The sequence below is a fragment of the Corylus avellana genome, chromosome 5, assembly GCF_965113065.1.
Source record: "Corylus avellana chromosome 5, dhCorAvel1.hap1.2, whole genome shotgun sequence".
NCBI classification, from domain to species: Eukaryota; Viridiplantae; Streptophyta; class Magnoliopsida; order Fagales; family Betulaceae; genus Corylus; species Corylus avellana.
In genome coordinates this window covers 31757190-31771206 of record NC_142494.1, presented here as the reverse complement: position 1 = coordinate 31771206, position 14017 = coordinate 31757190, and the positions used below count along the sequence as shown (strand labels likewise).

General features: G+C 37.2%; 3 protein-coding genes across 4 annotated transcripts; 1 reads left to right on the top strand and 2 right to left on the bottom strand.

Annotated features, from left to right (window-relative positions):
* Nucleotides 1-629: 629 nt before the first annotated feature.
* On the bottom strand, nt 630-1875 carry LOC132180500 (protein SRC2 homolog). Its single transcript, XM_059593353.2, has one exon. It carries the CDS (start codon nt 1765-1767, stop codon nt 928-930), a length of 840 nt encoding a protein of 279 aa, XP_059449336.2. The 5' UTR covers nt 1768-1875; the 3' UTR covers nt 630-927.
* A 1328-nt stretch (nt 1876-3203) lies between these two features.
* Nucleotides 3204-8612, bottom strand: LOC132180499 (magnesium transporter, putative (DUF803)). 2 transcript variants are annotated; one of them, XM_059593351.2, is made up of 14 exons: nt 8335-8612; nt 7564-7851; nt 7034-7121; nt 6884-6945; nt 6677-6762; nt 6508-6581; nt 5478-5580; nt 5238-5366; nt 5045-5144; nt 4800-4919; nt 4033-4123; nt 3897-3957; nt 3612-3708; nt 3204-3521 (listed from the first exon to the last, which is right to left on the bottom strand). In XM_059593351.2, the coding sequence occupies exons 2-14, from the start codon at nt 7654-7656 to the stop codon at nt 3312-3314; spliced, it is 1314 nt and encodes a 437-aa protein (XP_059449334.2). In that variant the 5' UTR covers nt 7657-7851; nt 8335-8612; the 3' UTR covers nt 3204-3311. The 2 variants fall into 2 exon arrangements, with proteins under 2 accessions (XP_059449334.2, XP_059449335.2); XM_059593352.2 differs by having other exon boundaries at nt 4800-4856.
* Nucleotides 8613-8830: 218 nt separating this feature from the next.
* SNM1 (DNA repair metallo-beta-lactamase family protein) lies at nt 8831-12469 on the top strand. Its single transcript, XM_059596666.2, is given in 10 exon segments — nt 8831-9336; nt 9533-9713; nt 9835-10074; nt 10195-10339; nt 10799-10933; nt 11023-11089; nt 11239-11316; nt 11565-11617; nt 11755-11844; nt 11846-12469. Coding segments are annotated over 10 exon segments (1473 nt in total). The 5' UTR covers nt 8831-8885; the 3' UTR covers nt 11879-12469.
* The last annotated feature ends 1548 nt before the right edge of the window (nt 12470-14017 follow it).

The window sequence follows — 14017 nt, the reverse complement described above, 5'->3', positions numbered from 1 at the left end:
TTATCTTGGTAGGCTTAGAAGGAACAGGAATCCTATATATATATATATATATATGGTAAGTAGCTCAAACGTCAAGTCTCCAACTACCGCTACTGAAGTTAAAATGGAACGAATGCTTGCTTAAAACCTTATTTATTTGTTTCTTTGTTTAATTAGATTAATTTGGTAGGTAGCAATATATAAGAAAAGAAAAACACTTAGACGACGACGACGATATCCCAACCAACTGTGGTCGTGATTAGTTGTGACCTAAGAACCTGTTTATAATTTAATTTAATTGACAGCCGGGCCGGGGCGTGTAAAGAATAAAATTATTTCTTAGATCTAAGATCTTCCTTCCTTTAATATTAAGGCATATATCTATCTTAATTAATTATTACAATTTCAACAGAATCTTTTATTTCTTAGTACATATATATCTGTTTTACGATGGCTTAAATTTTACACAACATCGATCCCGAAATTCACTCCTTGTAATTAAGTTGAGAAGTGATACAAAAATTTCCTTGATAAAAATTTCGAGAAAAATGCTCTTAAAAAATTCAAGGGTGAGAATTTAATTACAGTAATTAATCGAATAGTTCAAATTTATTATAATAAATATCAATAAATAAATAGAGTTATAGATAAAAGAGAAAATTGATATTATCCTTCAATCACTTTAGTTAAATCCTCAACAAATGTAATAAGGCATACAACCGGATCCCAAAGAAAAGCCTTATCCAAACAGCCTGGGCCGCCCTGGGGGCTGGAGCTACGGCTACCTACCATATCAATTATCATGCATTTATATATATATATATATAATGAGAAATAAACAGAAATTGATGAGATAACAACCTACAGCTAGCCAGCGCGCGTGTCCAAGTGGAGACCATTAGCTAGCTATAGACTCTATAGTTGATGCATGCTACCTAAAAGCCCACTTCACCTGCCATTCCAGTAAGAAGGCGCAGGCCGATACCTTCCAGCTCTAACACCATTTGACCACGGCTCTCCACCATCAGATGAGCCGCCGCCACCGGGGCCTCCAAATTCGTACACCTCGGGTGCCCATGGGTAGAGATGTGGACGACGATGGTGGTAACACGCCCCATGCAGCATGGGAGGCGGCCGTGGGGGAAACAAGGGATGGGGCGGTGGTGGCGGTGGTGGATAATAGGCATCTGCTGCTGCAGGGGGATAGTAAGTTTGATGGGACGACGGATACTCTTGTAAATATTGTGGCGCAGATAAAGGTTCCTGTTCCTCGGAGAGATTTTGAACTAGTTCTAATGTGGGATAATGAATCTCATGCGAAGAAGAAGAAGAAGGAGTAGTAGTAGTTCCTATTTTTCCACTGACCTTGTAAGAGAAATTCAAAACGCCATTGGGTTTGCCGTCACTCGCCTGGACCTGATAACTCACGAACCGGACAGCACCCAAGTTGGATTCTTGGGTGAGATCCTTGAAGCCCACGCGGACTTCTCCGATGCTCTTGTCTCCAAACATAACACCTTGATGCCGCAGATCAAAATGAAGAAACAGGTGGTCACAATCCTCAAATGAAATCTCATTCAAATCAAATTGCATCTCCTGATTCCATTCAGGATTCCCATCTCCTTCTCCGTCAGCCGGAGTCCTCTGTTTCTGATTTCGCTCCAGTTTTTTGTTTGGATCATCACTGACTATTGAGACAAGCGCATAACCTGAGAGTTTCTGGAAGAAATTGAATGCCCTCAGATCTTTGCAGGACAACACTTTGAGTTCTAAGGAGTTGGATTCCATGGCTTTCTTCTTTCTTCTTTCTTTCTTTCTTTCTTTTACCCTTATCAAAGCCCACTTAACTTAGCTAGATCCTAAATATCCCAATTTTGAAACATCCGCCACAAGAAATAAACACTTTGGCAAGGCCCACGAACGGAACATTTAAACCGGAGAATAGACTAATGTTAGGACCATTCTAAAGTAGAAGTACTTTTTTAAATTATCATTAGATCAAAATTTAAGCATAATTTATCTAAAATTTAATGGTAATTTTAAAAGTCACATTAATTTTAGAAGAATAAAAAAATGATCTCTATCACTATTCCTGAAGAATATCTAATTAGATATAGTAGTAAAATATTTCTGTCTTTTCATATTTTAAGATGACAAAAATACCCCTACATAATATAACTAGATATTTTCGGTTCATTTAAATTGAAGATTATCCAAATTCCCATAAAGACTTTCCCTCTTCCCATTTATTGCTTAAATAAAAAATAAAATAAAAAGTTGGCCCCACGACCACGAAGACGGCAACTTGAACAAGAGAAATGCTAATTCAATACCACAATCGCATAAAACATAAGGCTGGATTTGAACCCGGAAGCTCAAGGTTAACCTATGAGCTGCCAAGCTACTCTACCCCTGCAACGAGTACAAGGATTGGGAACTAATGGACAAAGTACACCCCTTTTGCCATAGAATTTGGATTCTCTCCGATTCGAACAGAAGAATATCAAATTAATTATATTAAAAGTATATTTTTATCATCTTAAAAAAGTAAAAAGATCAAAATATTCATCCATTATAACTACCCTTACCATATATAAAATAGCTTATTTATACAAAATGGTAAAGAGGTTATACAAAATGGTCAAGAGGCCATCAACGTGGCAAAAATTAATAGTCCTTAAATAAGAAGCCCTTATTAAAAAGAGAAATGTTACATTTTATACGCACTAATTTACATGTTTTAAATGATTGATATTTTAAGTTACTTAAAACACATCATATTAGGCTTATTAGCGGATGCGACATGAGTGATCTTGATTATTATAATTATAATTATAATGAATATTTTTTTAATTAAAAAAAGAAAAGAAAAGAAAAGAAAAGAAAAAGTGAAACCAATGTACACATTCTACAAGCTCTTGATTTGTTGGGTTTAGTAGCTAAGGATCGTAATGAAATCCCATCCAGGTTTTTCAGGTTTGGCCTCGCAAGCGAGACATAGCTCCGGTACTATTATCTAAAGGTCATAAGGTTATAGATTCAACCAAATTTTACTCCCAAAGGATACATCATGTATGCTCATAGAGTATTCCTAACTTTGCCATTCCTCTTCCTTTTTCAGTACAAAGTCCAGAAAGAAATATTCCTTTTTTTTTTTCTTTTTTTTTTGTCTTTATATTATGTATTCCAGTATATACAATGCTATAACGTATCACACGTTTGAGTGTAGCAGCAGAATTATCGAGAGTGGTAAAACAATGAACCCTAAACAATTGTACCGCTAAAGAGAGGAGTATAAAATAAAATCTTCAGGCAGACATTTGCTACTCCTATTAAAGGTTATCCGAGAAACCTGGTCTTGCGTTTAGCATTTTTTCACCATCTTCATCCATCGAGATCTTGCTCCAACCAGAATTTCTCATGGAAAGAATCTTAGCCCGGTCGAACCCACTTCCTCTAAAGCCTGTAATCTTTGATGACACCATGGGCATCACAAGACCTGCAGATGCATTGATTGAATCCTCTCCAATACCTAGTGATATCTGCAGAGAGATACAAGGCCACATATATATAGTTAATTATCAACTCATATTCACCATTGAAAAAGATCTGTTCATGCCAATTAGCACCACCTTTGCCTTGGCTATTATATCTGTAGTCTTCATCAGCATTCCTTGCACAAATGATCGCGTGTCTTTACTGTGTGCCTCTTCAGATGGCTCAACCAACCTAAAACAGATAAATACACAGTTGAACACATCTATGTTGGACAGTTCAATAGCTTAAAACTTATTTTTCTCAAGTAATTACTTGTGTTCTTACTCTATTTCAAACCTGTAAAGAGTATAGATGGTTTGAAACTCAAAGACTGAATGAAGAGAGATGATTTTCACAGTATGTCAAAGAATGTAGTATACCTGTCCACTTCTGTTCCGGACACCTCAGAAACTAAAGATGAATTGTCTTTGACTTCACCACCTGAAAATTTTCTGAATAAGTTCCGGTCTTTATCTTCTAGATCCTAAAAATTAGCAGCCACCATAATCAAATTACCTTTGGACTCATCAGGTGCCAGCAAAGAAATGCCTACAAAGACGGACATCATTCCTAGTATGAACATAGTCGTCCTTAGTGCATCAAGTACCTGTTTTGAGGAATAGAGGATAAAACACTCAATAAAGCCACAATCATTAAGAAGAGTAATGCTACATATTACACACATTCCCACTAGGCTGATGTAGAAGCACTCATCAGCCCTTGAATCAATTATTGTTTAAAAAAAAACTAAAAAAATTCAAGGACTGATGGACATTGCCACATCAGCCTAGTGAGATGGGGTGTAGTATGTAGCATTACTCCATCAAGAATACATACATCAAAAGCATCAAGCAAGCTGCATGTTATTTGTGTCTAGACAGAACACCCGTCTGATAGGCATTCTCCAGATGGTCAAACTGATGGAGCCACTGTCTACATCAATTGAATATCTTCAACCATACGCTGGAACTATATGATTCAATTATACATATTAAATTCTCAAATAAAAGATAATCAAGACAAAACGGGTTCCTATTGTATCATCCCAAGAAGTCTAAGGGTGAAACTTGATTCATGGAGAGGTGAAGGTGAGGCAAAATGAGCATTTCCAAAGACCCATTATGTCCCATCCACTCTCAAATAAGACCCAACTGACCAAATTTGTTCCCTCCCCTCACTGGCTAACTTTGTTCCCTCCCTCCTTGGTTTTCTTTGCCGTTAAACCATATGAAGCAGAATTTCTTTTATTTGCATGGTCAAAACATAATTTTGAGAGAACCTACCTGATATTCTTGAAAGTATATGAATCCCGTACAAATAGAGAAGAAAGTCCAAGCAATCTGAAACATAGGAACAATAAGAATTGCATCGAACAGTGACAATCCTTCATTTAACCTTGTCATCTGCATTAGTTGGAGAAATAGAATGTGTGAATTTATACAGAAGTTCGATAGAACAAGCATTAAATTTTAGCCAAAGTAACATTTTGGAAACCAAGGGGAAAAAGAATTTCTGCTATAATTTTTACCCAAAATCCAGCTGTACTAAGAAATAAAAGAAGCATGGAGTAAGTGAACCAGCCGTGTAACTGATAACCACTATACATGGCCAATCGTAACAGATTAGATCTGAAAATTAAAAACTTGAAGTTAGAAAAACGTAACTGCACAATTTTATTGGTTATCTCAGAAGAGGAACGATATCCAACATAGCTAACTTACAGAGATTTTGCAAATAACACAGAGCATGATCCTACAGCACCTGAAACTATAGCATAAGAGAAAGGAAGCAGCATATGCCAATACGGTCTAAGGTCTTGCCCAGAAACAGCAAGCATAAGTTCTCCTCTCCTGTGTATACAACATGTTCAGTATAAAAGGGTAGATGGAAGCGTGCTGACATTATAATCAAATAAATAAAGATACATAACAATAGCAAACCAATCAGCTCACAGTGCTCACCGATAGATGGAGTGATGCAAGGCAACAACTAAGATCAAAGTCAGACAGTAAAAAAGGAAGGTAATGTTGCTGTATTTCTCCACCAACTGTTCTGGTGTATAAACTGAAAAGGAAACATATAGTCAAGCATTAATTTCTTTATTGACTGGTAAAGCCATTTAATGTATGGGCTGATTTAGCACGTCTTTTCTTTTCTTTCTTCTTTTCATGCATGCTAGATCCAAATCACATGCTTGTATATTTTTTGCTGTTGCTGGTTACCACAGGTAGGAAAAACGTTGCTATAACCCTAGCCTTCCAAGCTAACGATGCCAAAAAAAAAAAAAAAAAACAGATAGCATGTCCATTAAGTTCCCAGTGGAAGAAGCAGAATGCTTCCACATTTTCTTCCTGTTAAAATAAATAATACTGTTTCTAATAGCCTAATCTTTTAGTTTATCAAAATAAATAATACTGTTTCTAACAGCTGAAGCTTTTAGTTTATCATCTAGAATTTACCACTCATTACTTAAGTTCATTGCGATATATAGGGGGCTATCGCTAACTACTATGCTAGGCTACCAAGCTCACAGTATAGTTTTCATGATTAAATTGATATAGAATGATTTATCCAATCAAACATCAGTAAGAAAATGTTTCTTGTTTTTAGAAACTGTAATAATAAGCTAGACACTCTTTTTGGGTGTCAGATGTGATAGAGCTAGGATTTAGTTAAATGGGAGTTTCAGTTCTTGATGAGCATGGAATATCTCTTTGTGTGTGTACACTAGAACAAAATGGAATGAATGAATAACATTTGCCTATTGGGATGGGGTTAACCTTGTCATATCGTGCTCAAGACCAATTTTCTGCCAAAATAATGGATCATATAAGCTAGCTTTGAGGGTGTGACACACATCTCACAACATTAATGTTCAAGTGCACGACACTAATAACTCAAAAAATATTGTTCAGAAGATAGGCAGTGCAGTGCATACGGCAGTATGCATGAAATAAAGAGACATAGATGTCTCAAAAGCGAGCGACATACCAGGAGACTGATGGTTGCCAAAAGCGACGAGAAAAATGTTTCCAAGGACAATAAAAGCTGTGGCAACCAGTATTCTGTAAAACAAAAGACAACATTAAGAGTTTGAGATAATAAAGTGGTGTGCAATGTTATGGTTCTGAAATTAAGTTCAGTTCAGATTTTTACATACTTGACAGTCACCATTTTGTTCAACACGAAGTAAGCAAATGCAATATTGGATACAAATTGAATAGATCCCAGGGCCGCAAGAAGAGACTGCATCAATTGGGAAAAAATAATTAGAAAGAAAAGATAAACCTAGTTATTGGACATTTATACTTGTGTCCCTCTTAAAACATGCACTTAGAAGGCCTGGAGATATATAATTAATACTTACCTGAGCAGCATATCCAAAGGAAATGAAATTAAGGCAATTGCCAAGAAGGAAAAATATAATCCCTGCAAAATAAGAATCACTCTATATTTCAGACTGAAAGCAGGAGTAAACCGCATGTAGAAAATTAAGCAGAATGACACTAGAATTTACCTACTCTCCAAGTGTGGAAGTGTATTATAGGCTTCAAAGTCAGCTTTCCGTTTGTTCCATCACTTTCTAGCATAGAATACCTTTCTCTCTACAGACAATATAGTAAGATTTATCAATAGCTTACATCATGATGAAAAGATGTAAATGAATGCTCTTTTAATGTCAGATTAACAACATGAATCCGTAATAGAATGAGATCTAGCAGGTAAGAATTGTTCATGTTCACAATAAGCTCAATTGCTTGACTGTTTCCCAGAACTGTAAGCTAAATAAGATTTAAGAACATATAGTGAAAACAGTATCAGGATCATCCTGCCGAAAGAGGTAACTAGTGCTTTGTACATACTGCTGCATGCTCAACCAACTATGTGTAGCATATAAATAAAATTGCTCGAGTTCTATACAAGATAATGCATATGCCAAATTTCTCCTACAAGTAACAATACCATGGGAAAAAAAAAAAAAAAAAAGAGGAAGAAAAATTAGGATATGAGATTGCAGCACAAGAATTAGATGGCGGAAAAGTTTACCTCGTTGTGACCTAATTTAAGAAGGTTTGTTCCAAAGTTGATGGCAATGCTGCCAAAGAGGTTGATGAAGGCTCCAATGATCCACTCCCCCATGGCTTAAGCCGTGAAGGAGATCCCGCAAGCAACTGAATCTGAAGCTGCGGTTTAGAGTTCCGAATTGTCACATAATAGAGTAACAAATGCTCAAAAGGCGATGAGTCGTCATCTATGGATTGATGAGGCTACAGAAGTTAGTTCAACCGAACATCTGCATAAGAACTTGATGATATATATTGTGGGTTGTCTTTCCTGCACAAAATCATGTATTTAAGACAAAAAATAATTAAGATAATCCCATATCAATTAAGATTTAAGAAATAAGAGAGATGCAGCTGCAATATTTAAATCTAGAACTTGTTTTTCAAGTATTGGATTGGAGAAGAACACCATAATACAAACAAAAGGGAAGGGTTACATAGGGAGATCCTTCCCACTATTAATTATAATGGAAGAACACCATAAGTTACATGGCAACAAATCTGGACAAAAGAAGGAACCATATTAGCTTATTAATTGGCAACAGATTCCTGGATTCCATCAATGTTTAAAACGAATATTCTTAAGAGACATTAAAATTATCAAAAATCAGAATTCGATTCAATCTAGATCAATCACGGCATGATAATTAGCGCATGGATTCAAGGGAAGGCATCAAACAAATAAATCACAAAAGCAGAAAAAAATGAAGAAGGAAAAGAAGAGAAGAGATGGAAGGAGCTTGGGAGCTTTCACCTTTTGAGGAACTAACTTCTCAATGGAGGAAGCAGAAGAAGGAAGAATTGGGGTACTTTTGGTTTCTAATGATTCGATTGCTTCGAGTCTCGCAGCGGATCCAAGGCCAAAAGAAGAACAATAACTAATTTTACACGCTTTTTTTGTTGGTATAAAAAGAATTTTATATCAATCTTTTGGTCCCAAAATAATCAGGAAAGCACGAATGTCCATTGTCCAAGATGGGAGGAGAGAGAGAGAGAAAGAGAGAGGTTGTGGAGTCAATAGCATACGGCGCGTGATACTTTTCAAGACGACTGGACCAGTCTTTTTTACCGAACGCCAATGCCGCCGTACTCAACTGTCGGTAAAAGGAATCAGGTAGGCGCGAGTCTACGATAACCAATTGCAGTCGAGGGCATTCGTCGGATTGACCGGTCACTTTATTTGTGGTGGGCTCCACACTCCCACCAATGGTTTTTTTTTTTTTTTTTGGTTGAATGTGATCCATTTCAATTTTGAAAGATACAGAGGGAGGGAGTGAGGGAGAGAGAGGGTAGCTAGGGTAGAAAATGCATGCAGACGGAGAAGATGAAATTACACATGAAACAACCTCCGATATCCCCTCATTTCTGCTCTTCTCGTCGGACCCAGAAGACGAGAATAACGCTCCTGCTAAACATCCCTCAACAACCGACCACCAAGCCTACTATGAACAAGACGACACTTTCGCTTCCGATTTCTTTCGCTGCGGAGCCGATTGGTCTTGCCTATTACCGCAGGACCAAGACAGTAGTATTTCTACTACTTCACGCAATTCGGAGAGAAACCTGAAACAAACCAATTTGTTCCAGATGTGGGGACTGAAAAGACCCCATCTCCAAAACGTCCCGTCTCGAACCCCTTTGATTTTAAAGAAGATGAAGATTGGGAGGGAAGGATCACCGCATCTCAGAAACGCCGCCACCACCACCGACACCGCTAATCGCCCCCGTCTTTGCCCCTTCTACAAAAAAATCCCCGGTCGGCCGTCTGCTTTTCTTTAATTTTCTCCTCTTTTCTTTAGAATAGTATCCTCAATACATCAATAATCTTTTACAAAGTTAATCTCACGGATTGCTGAGTGGAAAAGACATTTGTCATACTCACACCTATGCACCGTTACATACAATTATTATTTTATTTTTTCTATAATCACCAGATCCCTTTGATCATACAGGCACGCCCTTCACTGTCGATGCATTCCGCTATGGTCGTGTTGAAGGATGCTCCGCATATTTTCTAACCCATTTCCATAGCGACCACTATGGCGGACTCAATAAGGGATGGTCGCATGGCCCCATCTATTGCACCCCCCTCACTGCTCGCCTACTTACAATGCGTCTCTCCGTAAATCCATCGTAAGGACCAGTTCGAAATTTTACAAGTGATGTCTACTTCCTTTTGTTATTATACATATGAAGTTTCTCATGTTTCATGTAACAATTAATTGGGGTTTGTTTCATATCCTGCTGTATGCAGATTTATCTGTCCTTTGGAGCTAAACATTGAACATGTAATCGAAAGAGTCAAAGTGACATTACTAGAAGCTAATCATTGCCCAGGTGCAGCTATGATTCACTTTCGTCTCTCAAATGGCCAATCCTATTTGCATACAGGAGACTTCAGAGCTTGTAAACTGGTGCAAGATTATCCCCTTCTTCGAAATGAACGAGTAAATGTACTTTACCTGGATACAACATATTGCAACCCAAAGTACAAGTAAGAAACTTCTCTCTTGTAAACTCTTTACGAGTCCCCCCTATCAAATCTTGCAGTTACTTCTTTCATTAGTTTTTACCTTATTTTAAGTAGTTTTTTAGACAACATATGCTGTTTCAGGTTCCCTTCCAAAGAAGATGTCTTAAGTTATGTTGTCAGAATTACCCAGAACTGTCTTAAAAAGCAACCAAAAACTCTTGTTGTTGTTGGAGCCTATAGCATTGGCAAAGAATGTGTTTATCTAGCTATTTCCAAGGCATTAGGGGTACGTTGTTCACTTTCTTTCCTATTTGACTTTTGCTTGTATTTTTATTTCAAGGAGCAATTATTTATTTTGTGCCGTCCATCTTTATTTGAAAAGCATTTTGTGGAATGCAATTTATGCTTATGAGCACTGAAATGGTCTGAAAAGAGGGAAAGCTGACCCTGACTGGTGATGATCTTTATCTAAATCAGGCCACTTTTATCATTAGATTTTGAACTAAACTAGTTTGGCGTTGTTTTGTATGATGAGTGATTTAAACAACTGATTTTACGGCTTTGGGCAACTGATTTTTGTAAGTTATATATCTGCTTGTTTGATTGCAGTTATAAAATTTCCCAGTAGTAACAATTGCAAGATTTCTTTACAATAAAATTTTTGTATTGTGACGATCCACGACTCTATACTTTGCCTAATTATTTGTGAGTTACACATTACCTATTGTTCTTATAACTACGCTAGGTTAAAATATATGCAAACGCTTCAAGGAGACGAATTTTGCAGTCTTTTGGCTGGCCCGAGCTTTCTGACATTCTCTGTTTGAATGGAAAGGACACACCTCTTCATGTTCTGCCTATATCATCGCTGAAATTTGAGGTTTGATTCTGGGATCTCTCCTAGTAGTTTTGATGCAAGGATTTCATCTTTCTTATGTCAATTGATCATCTTCATTGTTTCTCTTAAAGACTCTTAAGGATTATTTGAAGACCTTCATGGGTCAATTTGTGGCAGTTTTGGCATTTCGGCCAACAGGTGAATCATACACTCTTATGCAAACTTTGAGTTCTTGAACTATGGGTGTATCTTCTTCTTCTTCTTCTTGTATTTTTGCTGTTGCGAGAAATTCTGAAATTTAAATCCTCAGAAGTATCAATTCTTCTCTATCCTATTCATTTCTCTAGGTTGGACCTACTCTGAGACCATAGGCAACCAACTGGATCTAATCAAACCTGGTTCTAAAGGCAATGTCACAATTTATGGTAAGATACTTAGGGCTTTGCAGTTTTAGCTGGTGAATATATGAAGCACTTTCAAATGCACCATAGTCCTACAATTTATTGTTTGCATCCGTCAGCTGTCATGATTTGGTTTATGGTTTCTAAAATTGTTTGAGGTACTGAAATTTTGCCTCCGCTGTGCATCTATATCTTACTGGATTAATTTCTTTGGTTCTTTAATAGTTATTGTTCTGAAGTATGATAAAAATCTGTTATTGCTGTTTTTGCAGGGGTTCCATATAGTGAGCACTCCAGTTTCACTGAACTACGAGAATTTGTTCAGGTCTGATTCTGTAATTCTTGCCCTTTATCTTACCCTACATATTAGACAAACTTGTCTGATAGACTGATACTAGCTGCAATGCACACAAATAACTTACGTTCATCTTGTACTTGCCCTGTTTATTTGTCCCTTCACAGTGTTTGAGGCCTGAAAAGATTATTCCTACCGTCAATGTTGGTACTGCAGCTAATCGAGACAAGATGCACTCCTACTTCAGAGAATGGCTGAAAGGTTGATGTCCTAGCAAAGGTTTACAAATGAATTTTTCAATTTCAGATCTACCTTATAACCTTAGAGCCTGTGATAAATGGACTCTTTATTTGTCTTTCCTATCACAATAATTTGATTGGATGCTTGATCCAAAGCGTGTTTCTGCAAGTTCCTCCAAGCACTGCAACATTAGCTTGTCATATCCATGACCATTCATCATATAGTAAAGAGTTCACAAGTTGGCTGCAGATGGTTTCACTGGAGTATGCAGGGTAAGCAGAGAGCTTCAGTGTTTCAGCTTTGATTTTTACTTTACGGAAAAGAGTCCTCTGATTCTTGGGAAAAACAATTACATGAGGAGTCAAGACAAAACATTTAATGGATTTGTAATCCTTTCATGACAGTGTTTGTAATCTTCTCAAATCTGCATCTATGTTCCCTGCACCCTTGAAAAATATGAAGATTTGTATTACGTTTCTCAGGTATGAATTTCAGATTTCTACCATTCTGGAATATGTAATAGCTGTAACCTCACCAATGTCATGCAAGTCGGAAAAGGTTGGATCTTCCTAATTGTTTGTACTTCAATTTATAGACCTTGGCAATGGTAATGAAATTGATGAAGTGATCTCTTATATGTTTTTTGTGAGGCTTCGTCCCACAAAGCTTTTGGTAGTAAACCAATGTAACATTTGAATTTTAGATTCTTAACTGTCTAAGTTTTCCATCTCTTACCTTTACCAAGAGACCATGAAAAGGGCTAGGTTTCCTCATTTTTTCTTGCATGTCTGATTTTAATTTGTGGAGTAGGTCAAAAATTCACATTGATTTGTAAAGAGTGTAATAAATTTCTATAACCATCTTGAATATCATACATATATAAAAGAGTACGCTCCTTAATTTTTATCCTGGTTGGTGAGTTGGGAGAGATATCAAGAATTTGTAAGGAACTAATTTCAACAACCATATGATGAATCATCATACTCATAGGAATGTCTAATAAACAATCCTTTTACCTTGTTAACTGCAACACTCATTTTTAAAAGATTTAGTTGCGAGAGTCGTAGACCACCATCTTGCTTGTAGCCAATTGCTTGCTTTGATTCTTGTCATGCCTTGATCTAGCCTGCTGGGAAGTTGGCGTGTAATTGAGGGCCGCACATTGATGTTATTTTAGTTCTTGCTGCTACTTTGATTACTCTGTATTAATCAGATTTGAGGAGGAACAAAGTCTGGCAGACTTGAATCGAGGACTTGCATGGGTACTTCACAATGGTAAGAAACAAGCTCCTGATTTTGTCGATTTTTCCCTTGGCTCCTGGTGATTTGATCGTGTCCCAAAGAAAGAAAACAGAAGAGAAAAACAATGGGATTAGTCCAAATCCTACAATCATCGTAACAGATTATGCAACAAAAAGTGCAGTATCTACCAATGCAACGTATAAGTGATACTAGGTATTTTCCCATGGATTATGAATGGTTAATTTTCCTGGAATCAAGTCTGCGATATCAACCCTGAATTTCCAATATAAAGACCTTATGTCGACGATTAATTGGAATTGGAAATAAGCTCATTTAGACGAGAACTGTGTCTCCAGATTTTGGTTTTTTTTTTTTTTTTTTTGCAGAATCAGATTGCAAAATCCTGACTTGCAGGACTACTCTTTTTGGCCTTACCCCTGGTTAAGGTCGTCCAGTTGGTACCACATACATTTTTTTTATTTTTTGCAGAATCAGATTGCAAAATCCTGACTTGCAGGACTACTCTTTTAGGCCTTACCCCTGGTTAAGGTCGTCCAGTTGGTACCACATACATTTTGGAAACCAGAGAAGCTGATTTTATCTGAACTTTGCTCATCATAGGTTTGCTTATCTTCCTTTGAAGTCCAGAGAGTTCTGAAGAACTTGAGTCTCTCAAGCCACCACTCTACGCCTACGCTCTCTCTTGGTATGTTTCCCCTGCACCTTTTTGTATAACTCTTGGCAGAGCTTGAGATAGAAGACAGAGAAGAGGCATGAGAGAAGCACCCATTCCATTCATGTAGGTGTAGGTTCAAACAGCCAAAACCTAGCCATGGAGACGCCCCCAACTGTGGGGGCGTTACTTGCAAACCTTCACGGCAGAAATTTTACTCGTTATAAACTTCCAATATTCCATAAACCAGACATTCAACATCTTTGTTCCTTCGC

Coding starts and splice junctions, on each gene's coding strand:
- LOC132180500 (XM_059593353.2), bottom strand. CDS start 1,767: ATGGAATCCAACTCCTTAGAACTCAAAGTGTTGTCCTGCAAAGATCTG.
- LOC132180499 (XM_059593351.2), bottom strand. CDS start 7,656: ATGGGGGAGTGGATCATTGGAGCCTTCATCAACCTCTTTGGCAGCATT. Junction 6,763..6,883: donor CCTTTGGATATGCTGCTCAG/GTAAGTATTAAT, acceptor CAATTGATGCAG/TCTCTTCTTGCGGCCCTGGG. Junction 4,124..4,799: donor TATACTTTCAAGAATATCAG/GTAGGTTCTCTC, acceptor TCCTCAAAACAG/GTACTTGATGCACTAAGGAC.